This window comes from Merops nubicus, unplaced genomic scaffold (genome assembly GCF_000691845.1).
Source record: "Merops nubicus isolate BGI_N331 unplaced genomic scaffold, ASM69184v1 scaffold9957, whole genome shotgun sequence".
NCBI lineage: Eukaryota > Metazoa > Chordata > Aves > Coraciiformes > Meropidae > Merops > Merops nubicus.
Window position 1 is genome coordinate 946 of NW_008618335.1, and position 23,519 is coordinate 24,464.

The 23,519-nt window shown below is 40.4% G+C and overlaps 1 protein-coding gene across 1 annotated transcript in view; it reads left to right on the forward strand.

Annotated features, from left to right (window-relative positions):
* Positions 1–869: 869 nt before the first annotated feature.
* ANK2 (ankyrin 2, neuronal) overlaps positions 870–23,519 on the forward strand; it is a gene marked incomplete at its 5' end in the record, with an annotated part of 79,316 nt that continues 56,666 nt past the window's right edge. Inside the window, 7 exons of the mRNA XM_008943411.1 lie at positions 870–1,067; positions 2,165–2,263; positions 2,371–2,469; positions 4,984–5,082; positions 7,158–7,256; positions 12,650–12,722; positions 21,882–22,026. Of these exons, the coding sequence (XP_008941659.1) occupies positions 870–1,067; positions 2,165–2,263; positions 2,371–2,469; positions 4,984–5,082; positions 7,158–7,256; positions 12,650–12,722; positions 21,882–22,026 (812 nt within the window). The remainder of the gene's footprint in view (positions 1,068–2,164; positions 2,264–2,370; positions 2,470–4,983; positions 5,083–7,157; positions 7,257–12,649; positions 12,723–21,881; positions 22,027–23,519) is intronic.

A 23,519-nucleotide genomic window follows, 5' to 3' on the forward strand; every position in this document is an offset into this window, starting at 1 on the left:
ATATTTTGACCACACATATGGAAGATTCATGTCATGGTATCACTATGTCAGGATACTAAAAAGGGAAAGTAATGAGTGAGCTGGTGCTGATGTCAGAATATTCTGCCCTGTGTGATGCTGCTGTTTTACATGCTGCCAAAATTGTACCCCATCTGTGTATAGGACTTCTTGTTTCCACTGCAGTGCATGGAGAGCAGCAAAAGTTACAGTTGCACTAGGGTAGTTTGGCAAAGCTCTCTTTAAAAAAAACCCACAGAGCAACCAACCAAACATGTCCAGAGAGACTTTTTGCTGTAACCCAGAATTTCTTCCACAGTGCACTGTAAAGCAATTAAAGAGAGGAAGTTGTCTTGCTGCCAGAAAGTACCATCAATGCCATTCTGCTTTGCTGAAATGGTTAATTTGATAAGGAAAACATTCCTCCCCGTTGCTGGTTCCAGCCATGCTGTGACTGACATGTATCATAATTCCATATGCAAGAACACCTCTAGCCACATGCTCCAAAAAAGCATAATGCAGTGGCACCCATCACTCATCACAAAGCATGTCACTCACCAGTCAAAAGCGAGTATTTACAATGTAGGTTATTCAAAACGAGGCACCAAGCTTGGGATGATTTGAAGGTATTGGTATACTGAGCAGGCCTGCCTGCCCTAGTGAGGGCTGGCTTTGTGCTAGTTTAGATGGCAAAAATAACAGATGGACAAAGCAACCCAACAGCAGGGCCATGTGGGACATGTCTGGCTTTGAAAATTTAATGAACTCTCTTCTCTAGTAATAAGGGGTAAGATATAATAATACTGTTTTGTGGTGTCTGACATGGCTGCTGTGTTAACTTCTTTCCCATTTTGTTTCCTGACTGGTGTTAGAACGGATACACTCCTCTGCATATTGCTGCCAAGAAAAATCAGATGCAGATAGCTACTACTCTGTTGAACTACGGGGCTGAGACAAACATACTGACCAAGCAGGGAGTCACCCCACTTCATCTGGCCTCGCAAGAAGGTCACACTGACATAGTGACCTTGCTTTTGGAGAAGGGATCCAATATCCATGTGGCAACGAAGGTAACTCACAACCGGAGACGAAGTGCTGTGGGTGGGAGCGTCCACTAAGATGCACATTGCAGGGTAGGAATGATGTCACATTGCCAGGAATTCTCAGTTTCCCTTCCTGATAGACGTATTTGTGAGTCTGCAGAGGTGACAACAGGTGGGTGAACAGTAAAAGCGAGAAGGGGGTGTCTGGGACTGGCAGATGGATTGACCAGTTCATGTATATCGTGTAATTAATAGCTGTGCTGGGTAATGCACAGGAGGAGCTGGAGCTGCAGCTGTTTGCTGTGACTGGAGGAAGCACCTGGCTCTGGTAGAGAGGTTACAGGAGAACGTCAGACCAAGAAAAATTGATTTTTTTTTTTTTTTAATTGTACACAACAGCTTTTTCATAGAAAACAAGTTCCTTAAAATAACCCCATTATTGTAGTATTTCATAAGTTACCAGATTTATCCAGGCATATATGTATGTCTTAGTTAAGGTCAAAGTCCTGCAGCTTCTTTTCATCCAAGTCAAAATAAAAAGCTCAAATATTTCATTCTCTGGCATTAATGTATTGTGCTGCCTAAACAGTGAGAAACAAGGTGATTTTCATTCCACTTACAAAATTTGTTCCCTGCCTTGTTCACAGGCAAGTACTATGTGTGTGATCACAGCGAGCTTCTAGTTAAAGGCTATGTCCATTTCGTTTGCATCGTGGAATGGTATCTGTTGCCCGAGCTGTTTTCCTCATTCTGACTCGTGCCTGCCATTGTCAAGGTTCTCTTTCCAGTCTGAGGAGTGGGAAGCACACTGACTGTGCTTCCCTAATTTATTAACAGGCTCCTCAGCTTCCCAAGTGACATTATTGTATAAAATCCAAGCGTGATCATTGATGCCTTAAAGTTTTACTCTGTGGTGATGATGATGTAATTGCTTTGGAGCTGTTTGTCAGCCGGAACAGGAGAAACATCAACTCTGCTGTGTTTAAAAAAAACACCTGTACTTAGAAGCTATAGTTAGAATCTCTTCATGTTTTAAAGATGAGAAAGTGGGCAAATCTAGATTTCTCTCCTCCTGTAAAGTAGGTTTAATTCTTATTTATTCATTTTGTGTATTCAACCTCCAGACTGGACTGACATCCTTACACCTGGCAGCTCAGGAGGATAAAGTGAATGTAGCTGAAATACTCACAAAACACGGTGCAAACCAAGATGCTCAGACAAAGGTAAATCATGGAGTAGCTTCTGTCTCCAGCGCCCCAGAGGATACTACCATTGTAAAAGGAATGTTCCACTGAGCTTGTAGTTTTACTTCTTTGTTCTCTTATTGTAGCTTGGTTATACACCTTTAATTGTGGCGTGTCACTATGGAAACATCAAAATGGTGAATTTTCTTCTCAAGCAGGGAGCAAATGTCAATGCTAAAACAAAGGTAAAGAATTTTTCATTGCTTGCTTTTGCTCGTTACTATGAACCCGGTAACCAGGCACCAGGAATACATACCACAGGTGCCTTTTTGCTAGGGAACTAATGATTGCTTGGTAGGTGTCAATGCACGAGGATTCATGGCTGGGTGGGATGCCTTCTCTCTGCTACATCTCTTTGTGTAGTGTTCACAAAAGGAAAGTCAGATAACTCTTTCCGCATGTGGAACAAGGAGATAGGGAATCAGTTTCACTGTTTTTTTTTTTTCCTTTTTCTTTCTACTTGGAAACTAACAAATGCAACTTTGTTTCTGATCTCACTTAACAAGTGGTTTACACCAGTGTAATACTGGTGTGCTGCCAAGAGAGTAAGTAACAATTCAGACACTTTGAATGTGGTGCCAGGTTCTCTCCAGTCTGCTGGGAGAAGAGTGGGCAGAATTGCTGCTGATCAAAGCGTGGGTGGCACGGCTTTGGGAGAGGAAGCAGCTGTGGTGGGGGAATGCAGTTTACTGGAGACTCATTTGGGGTGTTTTTGAGGGGAGTCTGGGTACGCCATTTCTGACCAGTTGTACTGAAATGGACCTGCCTGCCTCTAGCCAATGTCTGAATGAAATCCACTGGCTTCAGCAGTTTCTGCATCCCAGATACCATCACATCACCCTTTATCAGAAGGAGAAGGCTAACTCAGGAGCTGCAGGGCTTCAGCTTAGTTAAAGCTGGCTTCAGGCAATAGCTACTAGCTTCAGGTTGGGTGGCTTGGGATCAACGTGAAGAAGGCCATTGATATTTCTAGTGACATACTTAGTATTTATATTCAAAATCACAGGCTTGTGTTCTGCTGGTCCCTCTGGCCAGCTCCTCTGTCCTCAGCTGTGACCCATGGATTGGAGTAATTTCTCAAAGTAGCACTATTTCATTACAGTGGTCACAGCTCATTGTGGTAAGAAACAGCAAAGTAAATAAATACAAGATGCTGGGCCATCCCTCATAAAATCACCTCAAATGGGCAAAACCCAGGGATTCCAAAAGAACAGGCAACGCTGCTAGAAAAACAGCTGATAAGAATGCATAAAGCAGACACTAGCAGGATCCAAGTAATAGCTGCCAAGACGTTCAGCTGAGATATTTGGAGGGACAGGACATACTTACGTCTTTAGTATTAGGCCTCACCCTGTGTCTAAAGGGCCACCAGGCCAGGTTCTGATGCCATTTCCCCAGGTATTTTCCTTATTTAGAATAATTCCATTAAAGTCGTCGAGTTTATATGAGAGTATGGAATGGTGGTTCTCCAAAATATTACACCTAGGCACCAGTGAAAATACTGGCAGTCTGTCAGCTGGTACTGCAGACTCAGTGTAAAGAGGAAATCTGTCCTGGCTGGACTCAGGATGGGCATGATAAAGAGTCAGTAACCTCTGTTGCAGCTTGGCCTTTAACAACAGGCAGCCTACACAATGCCTTGTGCCATCTCCAGAGAAAAATAATACGTCCGAGTTCTAGTTTTGAAGGGCTGCACTAATGCACTACAGCCTGCAGTAAAGCCCTCCTCCAGTCCCTCAGCGGTCATAGCACACGTGCAGGAGCCATCATAGTGCTGAACTGCCCCTGTTGAATGAGCAGTGCTAAGCATCACTTGCATCTGTTTGTTTGCCAGAGAGATAATGCTCAGAGCATATCTTTCAGAGCCTGCCCCCAGGCTTTACATAAGTGTACAGTGAGATCAGCTTGGTGTTTTCTTCCAGTTTATTCTCTGCTTGCTTTCAAAGCCAATTGCAAATCGTTTTGTAAATGAATTGCCTGACTGGACTTACACAATACCACCTCAGATCAGCTAGCTGAAGTATGCCTTGGTTATGCCTCTGTATTTTGTAAAGTTAGAGTGAATCCTTGGAGCAGAGAAGTAAATGGAGTTAAGCATGTTTGTTTATTAATACAGACGTTGTCTACACAGGTTTAGGTGTAATTACAACTTGGTCAAGCCTTTTGAAGGCAAAGTGAAGATAAAATTGATTGACATTTGTAATAGGTGTAAGTTGTTAGATTTTTGAAAAGGAAATAGTCTCAAATCACTACTGTTAAAGTTCTGTAGTTTTTTTAAACTGGCTCAAATATTTTAAAGGCAAATCTTGTGGCTTCTACAGAAAACCAAGATGTGAGAGAAAGAAAAATATTTTCTGCCTCAACTATGATTCTATGTCCTTAACATGCCAGTTTTAGCATTACTGTTCCTCATTGTCCCTCCCTCTGATTTAGGAAATGAATTATCTGTCTTTCCAGAGGTTGCTTATATTGTGAAGTGAAAAATGATTTCTGAATAAAAATATTACCTTCCTCTGCCTTTTCATTAATCTGGAGAACAAATGTTATTATTACTGAATATTTATTATCTCTGGGGTGATGATGGCATGATTTCTTCTTGTAATGTCTCAAAAGAAGCAGAAAGAAGCAAAGTGTCTTATCTAATTACTGGTGATTGTTCTTTGTTTGTTTGCTTTTATTGTAACCGCTGTGGACAACAGAATGGATACACCCCTCTTCACCAAGCTGCTCAACAAGGCCACACTCACATCATCAATGTACTTCTGCAGCATGGAGCCAAGCCAAATGCCATCACCACCGTAAGTCTGTCAAGTGCCAGTGGGAAATTTTTTCCCTGGGCAGTTCTTTTTCATTCCTTTCTTAGTGCTTGAGAGCAGGCCTTTGTTTTGGTGAAAGTATTCCTCATACAGCTGGGTGTCAGATGTGTAAATCTAACTTCTTTTCCTTATCCTCTTAAGGTAGTTCGGATCAGATGTTACTGTGAACTAAGCTAAATGTGAGGTAGGCAAACTGATTTCTGAGCTGCAGGGTCAGGCTGGCCATAGCTAGCTATGCTGTGCTCATTCCATTGCCCTCTGCCTCAATACTCCCAGCTGTAAACTGATATCTCAGTAAGGATTTTCTATAAAAATTAAGGGGAAATCGGAACCTGGGCTTTTTTAAAGAGTTAGACGCAGATCTCTGTCCATCTAGCCACTGGATCTGTTTCAGGTTCTTACTGAGTTTACTGATGTTAATGCCTCGTCAAAGACCGTCAATAACCTCTGGCACGGCTCCTTCTCCGCAGTCAGCCGGGAATGCAACTGCCCGTTTCATGTCGATGTTGTTATTAGTCACTTCTAATTGGGTAATCTTTAAAATGCAGCCAGAATGTCCAAAACTCGTGTTGTTCCCCAGAGGGGATCAAGTTTCTTCCTACATGCTTCATGTGTGCTTCATTCAGCACTGGCACCCTGTTTGGTCCTGGAACAATCACACTGAATAATCTTCTGTGAAGCTATCCAGAATACCAGTTTGTGCACCAGGCTTCCGGGGCTGTAGATCCTATTGGGCATATTCAACCTGAGAACTCTTGACTTGTTTTCATCCCTTGTGTTGGGTCTGTTGTGCCCAAATCTAACCCAACTCCAAGCAGGGTCACAAGGATGTGTCTTTACTGCAAGGTTTTCATGCTTTCTGAGGTACTAGATCTGCTCTTGTCCACACATAGCAACTTCTAGCTTGAGAGAAGGGAGAATTTCAACATGAGGTGTCTCACAGGATGATAGGGGAGTGGGATATCAGTAGTTAATGCACAAGTGATGGTAACAGTCAAATTATTCGTGCTGTGAAATGCCAATCTATTAGTTTTGTACTGCTAATCCACAAAAACTGTGTTGCTTCAGAGTCACTGAGCTAGACGGATACAGAACTTAAATTATAGGTAACTAAAGGCAATACTGAAGTAGAGGGAAGCCCTGAGGCTGATACCCTGCACAGTGAGAAATCATTGCAGTGCAGTGAGGAGTACAGTGGCTTTCTGTGGTTCCCCAGCAGGCCAGCATGTTGTCCTTTGCTCATTGCAAAATAACACAAAACAGTTCTCTGTAGGGCTCTTTACAAAGAGTCACAGAACACGTCCCTTCCTCCTCTCCCCAGGTTGAGTGACATGGGGACTGTGGACTGCCAGTGTTGCAGGTGATGAAATGGAGATAAATAGGCCTAAACACTTACTAAATTATAACCTTAATGTCCATTTGATGAATGGCACATCTACATGCTGTGGGCATTTAAACTGCAAATAAATGTATTTTAATGGAAGTTAATTCCCCACCCCCAAGCCTTACAGGAGCTGGTTTTGCGCTTGTTAAATCATTGGCTTTTGTGTACTTTTATTGGACATACGTTTTTGTTGTAAGGAGGAGTAGATGTGTATGTGGACAATACAGCTGTAATCTTGTGTTCCGCAAAGAGGGAATTGCACCTGATTAAGATTGAACGGTTTCAGCCGGAAGAGAAACGGTAACATTTTAAAGTACTTTTGTGTAGAAGAGTATTTCTGCTGTAGAGATGTTTGTGAAAAATAAAACATGAACTTCTGCAGAGAAGACACATTCTGTACAGTGAAATTTGAGCACTGAAGGGTTAAACCATACAGCATTTTTGTATTTGGAATAGCAGGCAGATGTAAGTGTGTTGTGTTCCCATGGTAACCAGGACTCTAGTCTTAAAGAAGTTGCAAAGACAGAGTCAGATGTAAGGGCAGGGAAGCGGTGATTTGCCTGGGCTGCCGCCTTGTTTTGGGTGGAAATGCTGGCTCATGCGGCGAGGCGAGTGATCTCATTGGCTGGCGCCGCAGCCCTCCCTCTCACCGCTCGCTCTGCTCTCTCTCCAGAATGGGAACACTGCCCTGGCTATCGCCAGGCGCCTCGGCTACATCTCCGTGGTCGATACGCTCAAGGTTGTCACGGAGGAGATTACCACCACCACAACTGTGAGTTGCAGATGCGTTCAAATGTCTCTCTTCTGTATTCGGAATGTTGTCTTCCCCCTCCTTCCTCAGACTCTCCATGTATCTCTCTCCCTTTTTTTGTTTTCTGGTTTTAGCCTCCCCCCCTTTCTGTTGGATTTTTGCAGAAGTGCTATGGTGCTTTCAGTGTCTCTTTTGAGCCTGTGGAAGTGTGTGCAACACAGCAGGCTTCTCTGATCTAGGTAACAAAAAATCATGTGCATACAGATGGAATACAACTATTCAAAAGCAGAGTAAAACTTTGTTCTAGAGAAGAGAAGGCTCCAGGGAGATCTTCTGGCCTTTTAAGTACTTAAAGGGACCTATCAGAAAGCTGGGGAGGGACTTTTTACAAGGGCTTATAGCGATAGGACGAGGGGTAGTGGCTTCAAAGTGGAAGTGAGTAGATTTAGAGTAGCCATTAAGAAGGAGTTCCTCAGTTTGAGGGTGGTGAGACACTAGCCTAGGTTGCTCAGAGAAGCTGTGAATACTTCATCACTGGATGTGTTCAAGACCAGGTTGAATGGAACTTTGAGCAACGTGTTCTAGTGGGAGGTCTCCCTCCCCGTGGCAGGGGAGTTGGAAATAGATGACTCTAAGGTCCCTTCCAACCCAAACCATTCTATGATTCTATACAGGTCTCAGCTGCAAACCCAAACTTTCCAGAAGTTTGTGCATCATTGTTTAGATCCTGTCCTGTTTCTCTTCTCACTTCTCCTTTTTTGTCCTTACATTTCCACACTTGTGACACCTACTGAGGCTCAACGATCTCAGCACAACACAGCAAGCTTCTCAGCATTTGGACTGGACCAGCCGTGGGCTGGTGCCAAGCTTAATGCTTCTCACTAGATGGCTCTGAATCACACCAACCATCTTTTTACTCAAGTCACTTCCAGCTCAAAGAGATCCTGTTTTTCCAAAATACGGAAGAATCTTTCCATATGTGCTCAGTCCTCTCAGTCCTCCACATTCTTGGTAGTTTCAGCTTCAGCGTTTGTGAATAGTATATGCTGATCAGAGGCGAGGTTGCTTTAAGCCAGGAAAAACTGATCTATTCTGACACTCTGGGAGGGAAAGGCTTTCTCTTCTTGGACTTTTACCTCTCATTTACAAATATTTTAGCAGGTAAGAAGGGAGAACATTAGAAATAGTGCATAATTTCAGAAATTAATTTTAATTTCCGTTACTGCATTTTTATCTTGAAACACTGTTGTATCATAAAAGACATATTTATTTATTTAACAGAAAAAAATAATTTAATAGAAACATTATTGTGTGATAAAAGACCTTTATATAAAAAAGATTGCTTTTTTATTTTATTTTTTTTTTAATTAATATAGATTAGCAGTCTAGAAAACCTGTCAGATCTAGGTGTCATTTGGGAGCTCAGAGCTGTAAAAATCCAGAGATTACTTTAAAAGGTGCCATTGCCCAGTCAGGGAGAGGGTTAAAGGAAGGGAAGAAATCCAGTCTCTTGTAAAGACATGGGATAGTAGTTTTGATTTTGTCGCATGCTGGCAGCAAGTCCCACTGATATTAAGCAAGGAAGATGGAATAAAAGTAACACAGCATAAGGTTACAAATTGAGTGAGCCATAATTTATTAATGACCTGCAAAGATCAGACTGAGTCAGGTTTGGACAAGGAATTCCGGCGTAATTCCAGTAGTCTTAATAAAGACTGCATGTGTTTGTTGTTGTATTGTGCTCTTGTTTAGTCATATAGCACATCACACATGTACGTGCATAAACACTTCTGTGACTAGGGATTTAGAAAAATAAAACCTAGATACATTTTTTTAGAAACTTTAGCTCTTTCCAAAAGTGTATTTTTTTTTGGCCTCAAGTGGCACCTTTGTTTTTTTCTGCGCTACATCCTGGCACACTCCTTACATTTACATCTGAGACAGGTTGTAACTTTCTGTCGTACATTTTCTTGCACCGAAGAGCCTTTTACCTTGTCCTATGTAAGTATTAGAAGCTTTGCAATAAGAGGGATTACATGGTGAAAGACACCTGTGAGTTATTTACGTTGAATAAATGTTTCTTTAAACTTTGAGGGTAATGGATTTTTCTACCAGATACCAGCTGCTTGGGGTTTAGGACTGAATCAAATGCTGAACCTTACTTGCGCAGCTGAGCTGAAATTCTTGCACGTTAGAGCAGTCTGCAATCTTGAGCTGGGGCTGTGTACAAAGCACTGCTTTTAAAAGTCACATGGGAACCCTCAATAAACTCAGCAGACTTTTCAGCTGTGAATTTGTCTGAATCTTGTGCCTTAGGGATATGTAGCATATAAACCTGTGGGGGTGCTGCTCACAGTGAAGAATATCAAGGAAACATCATTTAGAACAAATCCTAAATAGAAAAGAAAAACAACAGGCACTGCCTACAATAAAGTTGATGCCAAACTGGTGTTGACTGGTGTTGCCAAACCAGAACAGAGCATTTAGCACTGAGAGAAAGGTGCTGTCACCATAGCTACTTCGTTCTCTAAGGCTGAGTGATGCGTGGAGGATGTTGGACAGGCTGATGCTTTATTGATATTCAAGTCACTGCCATCTGAGATGAGGAAAAAGTCTCCAGTGCCAAAGCCTTTGGTCTGACTTGGAACAAATTTTCCTCTTACTTGCATTAGTGTTATTGTTAGTGGAGCCACATGAATATAAAGCAATAGAGAGGATAAAGTGCACTTATTTTCACTCAGAGGTTAGCAATGAGTGCAAAATAAATCAGAGTAAGTTGAACTTTCAAAGGTTTCCTATACCATTAAGTGTTTGGGTATTTATACAAACAGGCATAATCTTCCTGTAGACAGGTGAATATATGAGGAGCTTTGGGGTTGTTTACAGTGTCCTGCAGTTGAGTAAGTAGCTTCTGCATGGACCTGTATGTTTATATATATGAATTATAAGTCTGAATTATTCTATGCCAGCAGCTGAAAATCTGGCCTCACAATGAAAGTCTGATATACAGAAGCCTGAATTAAAGTCCATAATTGAATTCTCAGTAGCACTGAACATTAGGGAGTTTGAGAAATATACATGGAGCACTTTTCAAAGTGCTACTTTTCAAATTCATGGGACTACATACAGATTTTAAATTTGGAGAGTATTTGACATTTCTGATGTGCCTACCACTTCAATTAAATCTAGTGTTATATTAAAAGTCATTTAAAAACATTCAGAAATTCTGTTGGGAATGGAGGTAGAATTAACAACTTCCCAAATTCAGTGTTTCAGAGATAGCATTACAGATTTTTTTGTTCTTCTGAAACGTGCACACACGCGTGCAAACACAAACATGCACACACACCTTCTTGATTCTGTTTTCCAGACTTTGTTTCAGTTGTTAAATTATGTGATCGTTTTCCCTGGCTGAAGGGAAAAATCAGGAAGTAAATAAATATAATTACTTCTCTATAAATAAATAGTAATTTTTGAGAGCCTTAGGCAGAGGCCAGATTGTTATTATATAGGGGCCTATAAAAAGCCAATTTATGAATAAATTGATACCACGATAAATAAACCTTGGTTACTAGGGTCTGCAGGTCTAAGTATTTGTTAACTTCCTGCTGTATTGTTGAAGAGGTTAACATCACCTGAAAGATAACAGCCTCCCTATCTGTTGTCATGGCTTTGTCATCCTACTGCTGCCTGACATTTCTGTCTGAGGAGAGGCATAGGAATGTCAAGGAGAAAAGTCAGACATATTGTGGAGGTGGTCAGTGAATATAAACTGATTTTCAACATAGAGCGTCTGTTATGAAAAACACTGCAACTGAAATAATTTATTGTCTGGAATTGTGAGTAAGAGTGAATTTAGGAGGCCTAGCTGGGATTGCCATTTGGAGCAAAGGGCAGTATTCTTTCTCTGTACCTCAGGAAGGTGAGCTAAAAACTTCTATCACAGTTAAATACCTTTCAAAAATGTAAAGCAGACTTTTGAAACATTTCCAAAGTAATTGCACTTTTGTTATTTATAGAAGTGCAGTATCTTATAATAATCAGGAATGCTATCTTTGTCAGTTTGCTAGGAATAGAGAAGTATGAAACGGATTTGGGAAATAGCTACAGTTTTGCACAACAAGAACTGCTTGATATCCGCGGGCGTTTTCCCAAGAGCGCATTGCACGAGGGACCCAGCACTTGGCCAACATTCATTATCCCTCAGAGTGCACATGCTTCCACTGCTTCTGCACGTACTTTTATGCTTGGTAGATACCACCCGCAGTGGGGAGTGAAGAACTACCTCAGTGGGAGTCTCACAAGGCACATGGCCTCCTGACATTCCTCTCCATGCGGAGGGGCTCCTGAATACCTTAAGGGTGAGGCATTGACTCCCCTCCACAGCTCCCCAGTTCAGCTGACTGGCTGCAGCTCGGGGTGGAGCCAGGGAAATACTTGTTTTCCTGTTGTGACTAATGCTGCTCTTTTTTTAAGATCATTGCTCTTTTTTAAGTCCTTGGCATTTTGTCTCCTGAATCGTAACACGCTGACGAGTTTCTCGCAGGCAACTTTTTCACACCTTGCACTTTGTACAGTTTCTCTCATTATGTTCTTCATCTCCTTCTCCAGTGTGTATCCTGGTGCTAAAAGAACGTTCCTATTCTTGATTCAGCACTCCTGAACATCTTCTGTTTCCTCCTGGGAGGCACTAATGAATTAAAAGTCATATTAAAAAAAAAAGTCTTCCACTGTTTTACTCTGTGCTTTCATGCTTAAACAGTGTCCTTCCAGCAACCTCAGTCCATGCTTGCCTATATCACAATATTTTTTAGCTTTTAGGTGCACAAGATAAATCAGAATCTTCAAGTAATGTTTGGGGGTTTTTTTCCCCCTGATGTATAGGTGATTTGAGGGAATATACATGATATATGAAAAGGATATCATTAATATACAGTGTAGTCACTTTGGGGGGGTGGAGAAATGTTTCAAGTGATCTGTGTAAATCCTTCCCAGCTTTTTTTGCTTTAAAAATTTCACATCGTTCATAACCTCATTTCCAAATGCTTTACAATTTAATAATTTCCATATGCCACATACAACTTTCTGAAGCTCTTCTGCAGACATTACCTAATTCGTTTTAAAATCTTCTTGGAAACAGTGAGCTGAATTGTTCTACATGCACCACTTATAAATAAATTTCCTGAGAGTTTTCTTTTCTGTTATTCCTCTGACCAGCACATTTTTTTGTAGTTTTTTTGTTATCTTACACAGCACTGAGAATGGGAGCTTCTGGAGTAAAGGTGAAAAATAAAGTTAGGGGAAGGGGAAGCACATTATAAAATGTCTCAGAAGATTCCACCGCTGTCGCTGTTGAAAATAAACTTTGCTGCTTCTTTTGGTGTTTTAGAGTATTCATGATTCTGTCTTTGCAGACTGTAACAGAGAAGCACAAGCTAAATGTACCTGAGACAATGACTGAGGTCCTAGATGTTTCCGATGAAGAAGGTGAGCAACTTTGCCTAGTTCTTATTTCATATCAGTTACATAACTTGTAATATAGGCTCAAGATAGCTGATTAAGTACTTTGACTTAATCAGCTATCTTAATCAGTGATGAAGTCATTACAGCATTTAGGCATAAAGATGCCCAAAGTTGACCCAACCCAAAATCCTGGACCCCTACATGTTTTTCAGAAAAGGCTTGTCTGTACCAAATCAACCAATGAGAACATTTCCTGACTTCAGATTTTAAAATGTAAATGTAGAGCTGTCCCAAAGCTGCATCTGACCCTCCTGTAAAGAGGAATTTGAGCAGTAAGTTTTTCTGGATCAATGCCACCTATTTCAGATACATACCTCTAGGAGTTCTGCCTAACCAGAAACACTTGTGTAAGAAGATGCATAAGGTGGAAGGTGAGGAGCCTGTTCCCTTGGGGAAGCTTTTGGCACACACAAATCACAGATACACGCAGCATGACATGAAGTAACAACACACTAATAATTTTGGCACTTGGGTTTTGGAGTGTGTTGTATATAGAGACAGGAGGCTTGTGTTGTACTCTGCATTTAACTCCCCAAAAAATTTCTCTTAAAAACATCCCTTTCTAAAAGTTCACAGACGACTTCTTACAGAACTTAATCAGAATGGCATCTGATAAATATACACATATTTGCAAGAATCTTCTAAGTTCTTTTTTACTCTTGGCAGTGTTAATTAATAGTACAGTATCTTACATATGCCATTTTATGGTTACTATTATTTCATGCAAATAATTTGTAGAGTAGAATAATTAGTGTAGGCTAATTCCAAAAAGTACTTGGGATTTAGGAACACAGGTTACAAGGTTGAGGTTTTTTCCTTTCACAAAGAACACAAATGCATTTGTGGTTCTAAATGGAACTGGAAGGTAATGGCATTCGTGTTCCTAAACTTCTTCCATCACTTTTTGAAATGGGATTTATGCTGATAAATGAGTTACGGTTTTGAGAAAATACAACATTTAGGCTCTAGATACTACTTTTTTTTTTTTTTTTATGCTTGCAAAGCTACAAGCAAAAGCAAACAAGTGTGATTCAAAAGCAATTATTGTCTGCTGCATCATGATCAGTGACATTATTTCTCTCAGGCATGTTTTTGCTACATTTTCTGTCTTTGAAAAACATTCAAGTGTAATTATTGTGATGAATGGTCTTTAGATTGCTTATAGCCTTATGTTCACTTTGTTGAATTTTATCCCAATTGTTTGAACTACCATTTAACCATCTTTAAATCCACAAAGCCTAGTATATCTTTCTGCTTCTACAGGTTTAATACAGGGTATTCCTTTTTCTCAAACTCATTTATGTGTTGTACAGCCTTTAAACACTCTGATGATGAGCGCTTCAGTGATGGTGAAGCATATAGTGGCACAGGTGCTGTTAGCAGAAGTTCGTGGAGTAAGACTTACTAACTTCCTCTTTTTGTTTAACTCGGATTGTTTGGTTTATTTTTCTTGTTGGAGCAACATGAATTTGCTTTAATCTGGGTGCCTAACACTGCTCCTTTCTATTACTTCCGAAGTGTGGCTGGTGTGTGTTTCCTGAAAAGTGGGAGGAAGAAGGGGAGCCAGAAAATCCCAGATTTATTACCTGTATTTTGAATATGTTGGCAGAAGTTACTGTGGCCATCCAGCATGACTAATGCTCTCCAGTGCTCTGAATTAACCTTCTCTGCTTTCTGTTCCCCTCTGGCACCTATTGTTAGTCAGTAGCCAGCACATAGGACGTGGGTTCTCTGGTATGTTCCTGCTGGAGGCCAAGCACTGAGGGCTAGTGCCTCTGTGATCCTGCTTCAGGTTGCTGAGCAGGTTGGTCAAATTTAAAGCACTTCATGCTGTTGTCCTCATAAAACCTGTTTTTACAGGGAAAACATTCAGGGTGTTGCAAAAATCATGGATGCTACTTATCACAGAAACTTAAAATAGCTGGGGCAGAAAGACTGCAAAACTTTTCCCATGAAGAGTATGGATCCTTACAGTAGTAAAGGGCAACTACTGCAAAGTGTCGTGGGAAATGTTTTTTAGTGGCACCTACAGAATTAGTGAAGTTAAGCACAAGCAGATGTTGCTGGTAGGCTAAGTCAATGCAGATATGCAGGACAATCCAGAAAAAGCAGGAAGCTTTTTTTTTTTACTCTCCCCTATGTTAACATTGTATGAGAAGCGTGTTGCTGCTCCTCTGTACTCGTTCCATGCATGATTTCTGTGGCAAAAGAGCGGTACAAACTGCTGATGGTTTCTCTTTGTGACTGCCATCTGAGATAGTACAGTAAGTGTAGTGCTGTGTATAGAGGGCACGAGACCTACCAGTAAAACAGGTTGTCAAAGAGCTTCTGTTTGTATCTGGGCCTCTTTCCTCATCTCCTGCTCTGTTTTCAGTCCAGTTAATTTTCCAAAGCTCTGGTTTCATTGTCTCTTTGAGACTTGGTTCTAGCTTGATGCAAGAAGTTGTTGTAGGTCTAGCTGCACTTTCCCACGTCCTCCATTATGTCAGCACAGACATTTCACCGTGGGGTGAACCAACCCATAGAACTGATCTGTCTGAAAATTAATCTCTGTGTTTTCTCTGACAAACTCTTTTTTTTTCCTTAACTCAGTGTTTCTAAAAATCAAAACAGCATCATCACGTGTCCTTAAATAATTTATAAAATAAAATATAAATTAATGCCAACCTATGATAATTACCCAGAAGAGATTGTTGCATTTTGCCTCTCTCAGAGTTGCTCATTTTTCTCCTTTTTAGTTTTAAAGCTTACTCAGAATTGTGATAGTACATCACTCAAACGTATTCAGGGTAACAGCATCTGTGCAAAAGTGGGGTTTGCTCTCTCTTCATGACTGGGCCTCAGTGACAAGGTGGCATATCTGTGATCTACCCCATCACTGCAGGACCTCAAAAATGTGATCTTAGATTCCAGAAAGCAGTTTGCTGCTAATACATACCTGATTGTCAAACTTTTGATTAAAAAGAAAAAAAAAACACCTTCTTGTTATTGAAAAAAAGTTGGTTTCAGTGTAAACGTTTTTTTTCCCAATGTGCTCTACAATCAACAAAGAGAACTTCCAAACTGTGTACTAAGTCTGGTTCAGACATAAGCTCTCAAAGAATTGAGAAGTTGCTGCTTTGCAGACAGATAGAGAAGCAATCAGAAGCTCTGTATGGGAAGTTTAGCTGAAACTTTGTTTAACAAAATCTCTGCTCAGAAAGAAATAGTTTGGGAATAAGAGTTTGTTCTTAAAACTTGACTTAGGATAGCCTGCACAGAAAATACACCAGTGTCTGCGTCCATTTCCTAGACATCCATGTGCTTTAGATGTCCTGTATGGTTTGTTACACCAAGAGTTTCTTGCTGGTACACTTTAACAAGGTCATCCAAGATGAAGGGAAATTGTTCTCTGGAAAGTTGCTTCTGTTGACGTGGTATTGTTGCAATTACTTTTTTTTTTTCCCCTGAGCATAATGAGATTCTTTTTTTTCCTTCTAAGTGCCAGATGTGCATATGCAACAGGAAATGTGAAAATTGGTTGCAATTTTTTCGTTCATGTGTTGTCAACATAAAAGGTTCTCAATATAATGGTTAGCTGCTCAATTTTTCTCTTAAAACTTTATTGACATTGTTGATAGGAATATGAAAAAAGTTATAACAAAGTCTTATTTGGATTTTTTCACTGAAATCTTTCACAGAGAATATAACTTTTGGGTTTTTTTTAAAAACATGTAGTATTGTCATTGGAAAGATATTATTTTATTTTTTGGGGGATAGAATTGCTAAAGATTGCTCACGTGTCAACTTCTTAGTCATGGAAACTAGGAGATTGTGGTTAGGTTGCAAAAATTTTGGCGAAAGTTTTCAAGAAACTCCTGTTTTTCATTTGCATCAATATTGCTGACAGAAAGTAGAACTGACCCAAGTAGCAATAATAAATGATGTCAGTGGCACATGCAGGCATGACCCAAGCTGCAGACACACACTTGGTAGCACAGAGAAGGAACGATGAGTGGGCATGACCAGGAAATACTACTGCATTTGCTTACACATTATTTCCTAAATGGTTATTTTGTGAGCAATATTGAGCATTGGATTGTTTTCTTCGGAGGCTGAAGTTGAAGCGGGGACCTATGACAGCATGTTCATTCAAGTAAATCATTGGCAGCATGTTGAAAAGGGGAAGTGGCTTTTTGACTAGTCTTATCCATCTGATCTAAATCTTTCTTAAAAGCTGCTGGATATTTTTCCCCCCTCTTTTCCCTTTAATGCTTGCGGAGTCTTGGTCAGAAGGTTTGCTGAGAGTCGTAGATACCTGTTATAGACCAGGCTTTCCTTCCTTAGTGCCCCACGTGTTTCAAATTGTGAGGGAATTTCCTATTTCATAGGAAACATTTACCTGGTTTAGGGTGAATTTTCCTCTTCCATGAGACAAAAGCAATGTTCTGGGGGAACGCTGGGGGTAGTGTTACAGATAGTTCATTCTGGTCCAACTCTAAAAAGACAGTGCTTTCATTCTTTATTACCTAAATCTAACCTAACCACTTTATAAATACCATAGTAGCCACCTGTGAACTAATGGAATCCATTTTGCAGCAGGATAATTTGTAAGAAAAGATAATCAAGGCATCTCTCCCCACAGATCCTGGAGGGTTGGTATACATGTTTTTTTTCCATTTGCTTTACTTTATGTCTTTCTGCAAGTGCTGCATTGAGGTACCAATAGCTGACTTGATGAGTCATGTTAAATCAAGTATCAGTATATGAGACCACACACGAAACCTGCTTTCCTGAAAATAAAGTATTTTAAAGCATTAGGCAAGCTGTAATTCAGGGAACGTTTGAGGACGGACATTAAATAGAAGATGGACTTTTGGGAAGTGAAGATATCAAAGGAGAGTGTCAGAGAAACTGCATTATATATAGATTCCTTTAAAGGTGCTTCAGGACTTAGATATTCCATAAAAAATTGTGCTTGCCATAGCTGTCCCTTCTCCATCTGTTACTTTTAAGAAGCAGCACTTATGTGGGGAGCTGTAGACTTATCTGCATGCTGCAGAGAAAACAATAATTTGGCAAACTCACTTAACTCTGTCTAGCTTTAAAAATATCTATTAAAAGCAAATTCTGGCTGTTTCTATTGCTGCTCTCTTCCTTTTTTCTTTTAAACTTTTGCCTAAATCTTTTCTGTGTTTTGTGAGAAACAGTTCCAGAGCAATTCTTGCACAGCAGATGTGTTTTTCAGTTCACTCATGTAGCAGGAGAACCACAGGAATGGTAGGAACTGCCTTTATTGTGCCTTCCCTAGACAACTTGACTCCGTAGGTGCACATCCAGAATGGGGTGGGAAAATTTTAAAGCTGCTTACCTGTTCAAACATGTGCATAGCTCCCTGATATTAGAGGATAAATTCAGGGGAAAAAAAGCTGCTCTGTTTTAGGAACGTTAATGAAACAGTCAGATCTGCCGAGGTGCTCTCCCTTCCTCTGAGCAGGTATCTTAGAAATGAGCAACTGAGGTCCATTGCTCTATTTGGGTATTATGGGTTCAGGGGAAGCAGAAATAAAACATAAAGAGGAACAGACCAGTGAGAGTCGTCATATGAAAATCGCTGACTTGAGCAAAAACTTAATTAGTTGTGGATTTTTGTGAGTTGGTTGGTTGGTTCTGTTTTAATGAAAACTATGAAAACAAACCTGTGTCTTTGACTGTGACTGGCAATGGAGTATAGTCCTGCTGCTGCTGTTAAAGGCTCAGGGTCTTCTGAGTCAGTGAGAAGTAGCTGTTTGGTTTTGCTGGAGCGCCTCTACAGCACAAAGCAGCAGGGTGGAAAGTGGCAAGTGCTCCTAACAACCAGCAATGCCATTTTCACTTGTCCATGGTGAGTTTTTGTAGCACAGCTTCCGTGCCTGAAGCATAGCATTTAAATCCTGAAGGTTATTTGATTTTCCCATTCTGATACTCTCTTTTTCACCTTTCCATTCAATTTTCATCCTTCCTTTACTGCTCTTGGATCCAATTCTGCAAAGTGTTGGATCTCCAGTTTTGAAGAAGAGGACACTTATTTAATAGTTTTTGTAGGTAGCCAGCACCTCACAGAAACACTTCAGGACATTGTTTAGTAGGTCCATATCTCCTCCTCATTTTTTCCTAAGAACTGGCCTGGAACCTGATAAACTTACACTATCTCTGTGGCCCTTTGTCCCCGCAACCTGGCCCCTGCCAGTCCCACTCTTTGTATCCATCATCTTGCCTCAGGTGAGCTCTCTGTTTTGTTTTGTTTTTGTTCTCTTTCCTCTTCTGAGGAGAAAAGAAAGAACACCACATCTTGCAAACCTGTAAAAAAAAATCTATGCTGTATTTATTTTTTTACTTTGTTCCAGTGTCCTTACTAGTAAAATCCCAGTGTTTCTTTTAAGAGAGTCCAGTTAATTGATACTTCCTTCTAGTGCATTTTATTTCCTTTCAAACCTTCCCTAGATTATTTATTCAGAAATGCACATTTGGACGAAATTTTGGCAGATATTTGGGAGACAGGCAGTAGCAGCAATGAGGCCAAGGCTGAACGGAATGCTTTAACTGATTCGGGCACAGTGCAAGGTCATGCAGTGTTCTGCAGTGTGGTCGCCCCTGTCAAGCAAACCTCCGAAAGTCTGCTGGTATCACTGAAGAAAGGAAAGTGTCCTTTCAGGTACACAGAAGATAAAGCACTGAGTGACTCACTGAAATCCATCCAAAAGTTCATTGATAGCCACTGCAAATCATGGAGCATCAATGTCAAGGGCTGTATTTGTCACAAACTGCTTAGTAAGTGATGAAAACATCACTGTCTTGGATTTGATGGGGAGTGTGATGGCAGATGAATTGTTTCTAGCATGATTAAAAAGGGCAATTCCTTGTTCCACCACAAAACTACCGTCTGGTAGGATTTGCTGTGTCAAGAAGCCCCTGACCAGCTGAGCATGCGATTCCTCCTCAGCGGGTAACGTGTCGGGGTATGTTTGCAGTGAGTGAGCCTCAGCGATAGCGGGTAGCTGTCTTAGCTCTTGTACTGACAACGCAGTGACACTGGCAGGACGAATGAGCCCTTGTTAACCTCCAGTTCACTCCAGACCAGAGTGCGAGCAAGTGAGCTGTGTTACCAACAGATTGAGGTTCTGGAGACAGCGTGGAATACTCACGGATCATCGTGTGACTGTTTGCAGATGTTCAATGAACAGCTAGTGTGACTTAGAGACATTACTGACACCTCTTGGATGAGAGGCCAAAGCTGAATTTAGTGTAAAGTTCAAATTTTGTTTTTAAAAGATGTGGGTGTGATGAAAGTGGTGAAGCTTTTGCCTTTGTTTCTCTTAGAGATGGAATGTCTGGTGTAATTATAAGTATCTAGTTTATTTGAAATACAACTTGAAATTCCTTTTTCTGTTTGATTAACAGCATTGCCTTAATATCTTCCAAGTTTTCACTAAGCCCCGTGCTTTTTAATGTGACATTCCCAGGAAACAGGAGGCATCATCTGTCAGAAGACAGGAAACATGCAATGATTAAATGCATTTTAGTGTTTTCTGTGAAACTGTGCCCAGTTTCTCCCTCTTCATGTGGGCAGATGGAATTTTCAAGAGCTTTTGTTGTTATACTGAAAAGATTTAGCCCTTGTTGTTACATATAATATTTGTGCATGCAAAAAAGTTACTTAGTTTTAGATGACAAATTATAAATTATTTGTTAGCTGAAACATCAGGCTAGAAGAACTTGCTTGATTTGTTTCATGAAAATGAATATGAATATTTCTTCCTTTAGTAGTGGGCACCACTCCTATAGCTTGTAATGCCAGTAACATTTTGTGGGGAGGGGGAAGATGCTCTGCCAGAAATAACAGCACTAACAATAATTGGTTCTTGCAATTTTACTTTATTAAGACTTTAAATCATAGAAATGGCAACTGTCCTGATGCCCAAATTAATTCTCTTTGTACCAGCATGGATACTGCCTACCTAACCTTTACAATCCTCCATGTTTCACAGCATATTGGGGTGAACTGCTGCAGCTGCAGGGTGTACCCCCTGAACACTGTTGCTGGGTAACAGTTGCAGTCTCCTTCATGTAACTGAGTCTCAGGTTCTCAATGTTTACTGGTGCAGCTTAGAAAATGAGAAATTTTGAAAGTGTTGGCCTAGTGTCATGTTGTGCAGTTCTGTGGGTCACACCAAGCCTCCAGCAGGCTCATGCAGCAATAACGAACCATTGGGAAAGTGACTGAAATCTCCAGGCAGAAACCATGGACAGAAAGCCTGTGGCAAAGGGAAATAAAAAGAAACATCTACATGTTGCTTGGCAATGGAATCTGTTTTGTTAGTCTGCTGGGGAAAAGCAAACTGTGACTTCATATAGGCAGAATTTCCTGGGGAAAATGATTTTGGACCTAAAAAAACCCTGAACTATTAAACCCTGTTATTCAGAGTATATGCGCAAAGGTTACTATGTCAGGTAACCAATGATCGTTTAGGCTTTGATTCATTATTAATTGCTTTCCTAATTAATGATCATTACCATCTATACATGTGAGCTTATTTCCAGTTTCTGAATATTGCCGTGTTATAAAAATAAGTTTTTTTTGCTGATCACAGAAGGATGTTGGAATGTGGGTGAAATGTGGAGTTTGGACAATGGAGAGTTTAAATTAAGATTTGCAACTGTCAGGCATAAGGCCACAGAAAACATGTTTTCAGCTGAAAACACAGAGCTTACAGTCAAGTAAGCTGCTGTACTTCATCATAAACTATCAGGCTGTGATACAGAATAGCTGTGACCAGAGAGCTACGATTGATAAAGGAACAGAGAGACCACACTTCAGAGAGTAGAAAAGAAATCTGCCCCTTACCAGTATGTGCAACAGCAAAAATGAGATGAAATCTAATTGATTAATCACCTTGATTTCAATATTATTTGGGGGGCGGGGGGTTATATCTTGCTTGATGTGCCAGTTTCATTAAATATATTAATTGCTTGTGGTTTGCAGTGTCTCCTGAGTGGAAAATGCCTTCCTGTTTATCGTGCCATCCAGCTGTTACATCCCAACTTGTCAGTGAAACCAGTCTCACATGTGTGCTTATCTCTGTTCCTTCTGTGATTGGTTTAAAGGTGATGACACAATGACAGGAGATGGAGGAGAGTACCTTAGGCCAGAAGACCTCAGAGAACTAGGAGATGACTCTTTACCAAGCAGCCAATTCTTAGATGGTATGAACTACCTAAGGTACAGCTTAGAAGGAGGACGATCTGACAGGTATTTGCTGGAATATGTATCTTTTCTTACAATAATTCTGAACACATTTTGTTATAAATGTTTGAAATCCATTTCTCAGGGTCTTTAACTCAAAGTACTTGAACACTTGATATGAGGAAAGTGTGGTCAGGAGGAATACTTCCCGACCAGTCCAGAAGTGAATGTATTTGGCACTAATCCTGAAGTCAGTGTCTAGTGAAGAATTTGGGATTCTTACTTGGTTCTTCAGAAGGCATCGCTTGGTTTATTGTCTTTGTGGTCAGGCAAAGGGAGATGAGTCTGGCTGTCTATGGAAAGGGCTTAGGAACAGCCCCATCTCCTCCTGCTCAGGCTCAGGGCACAGGTGGGTAGGCGGACAGGGTGTTCTAACATCAGATGAGCTGACTTTTTTGCGTAGTTTGCTGGCTATAGATATAAGGAGCAATGGACTTGGGTCATTCCACACTGAATTCACAGTGAGTATATTGTCAGCAAGCACCTGACTCTTCCTGTTTCATCATGGTTGAATTATCAGGAAAGAGAATAATTTTCCTTCTACTGGGATAGCAGAGTCTATATGTTGTAAATAAAGAACAAAGAACGTGCATTCAGTCCACAAAACTTACTGATTTGCTTGTATCTAACACATTGAACTTAAGCCTAGATGTATTTGTGGTATAAAAGTGCCTGTAGCTTTTATCTTTTTTAAATTTTATTTTAGAGAATGTCACTATACAAAAAATACAGAGTTCCCCTTTCAGAATGAGAACCTTTACCCGTGAGTGTAAGTGTAGACTCAGACTGGTAGAGGGATACCCACAGCTGTAGTTTAGAATAGGCTATCCAGGCATTCCTCTCTGAAAATGACACTGTCTAGTGTAAACCAGTAACCTCTCCACACTTAGTGCCTTTAGAATTGGGATTCACTACAAGGGGAAAAACAAAATTTGAGATTTTGGCAACAAAGGGGGTTTTCAACCTCCCTCATTTCCAGTCTTGATTGTTATTCTCACAGCATTTCTGAAGCTCAGTGAAATCAGTAGGATCCATTCTGTTTACTTCAGTAGGCTCTGAATTGCTCCTGAAACAAAAGACGTCAGGAAGCAGTTTGGTTTGCCTCACAGCATGTGTAAATCCCACATCATTCAGGTCTTACAAGCTTGGAGTCTTTAGTGTTTTTCAGACTGCTCCAGTGAATCCAGTGCAAATAAAGTGACTGTGTGGCTTTCTAAGTCACAGAGGGTGTTTTGTAACTACATCAGAATGCTTGAAAATCAAAACCTTTTATCATGCACTTTCAGTGCTAATAAAGATTTTACTTTTTAAATTTTAAGATGTTTTATAGAAACAGTTGTGCAGGCAAGTGTTGAGCCAGTTTCTGCTCCCGTGTAGAATATTTTAGTTTCTAAATACCAGCAGTGGATTTCAGTGTATTTTGGCTGGCATATAATTGTTTTATTTTGTGTTGTATGAAAATTATTTCACGTCCTGAATGATTATATTGAAGTGAAGTA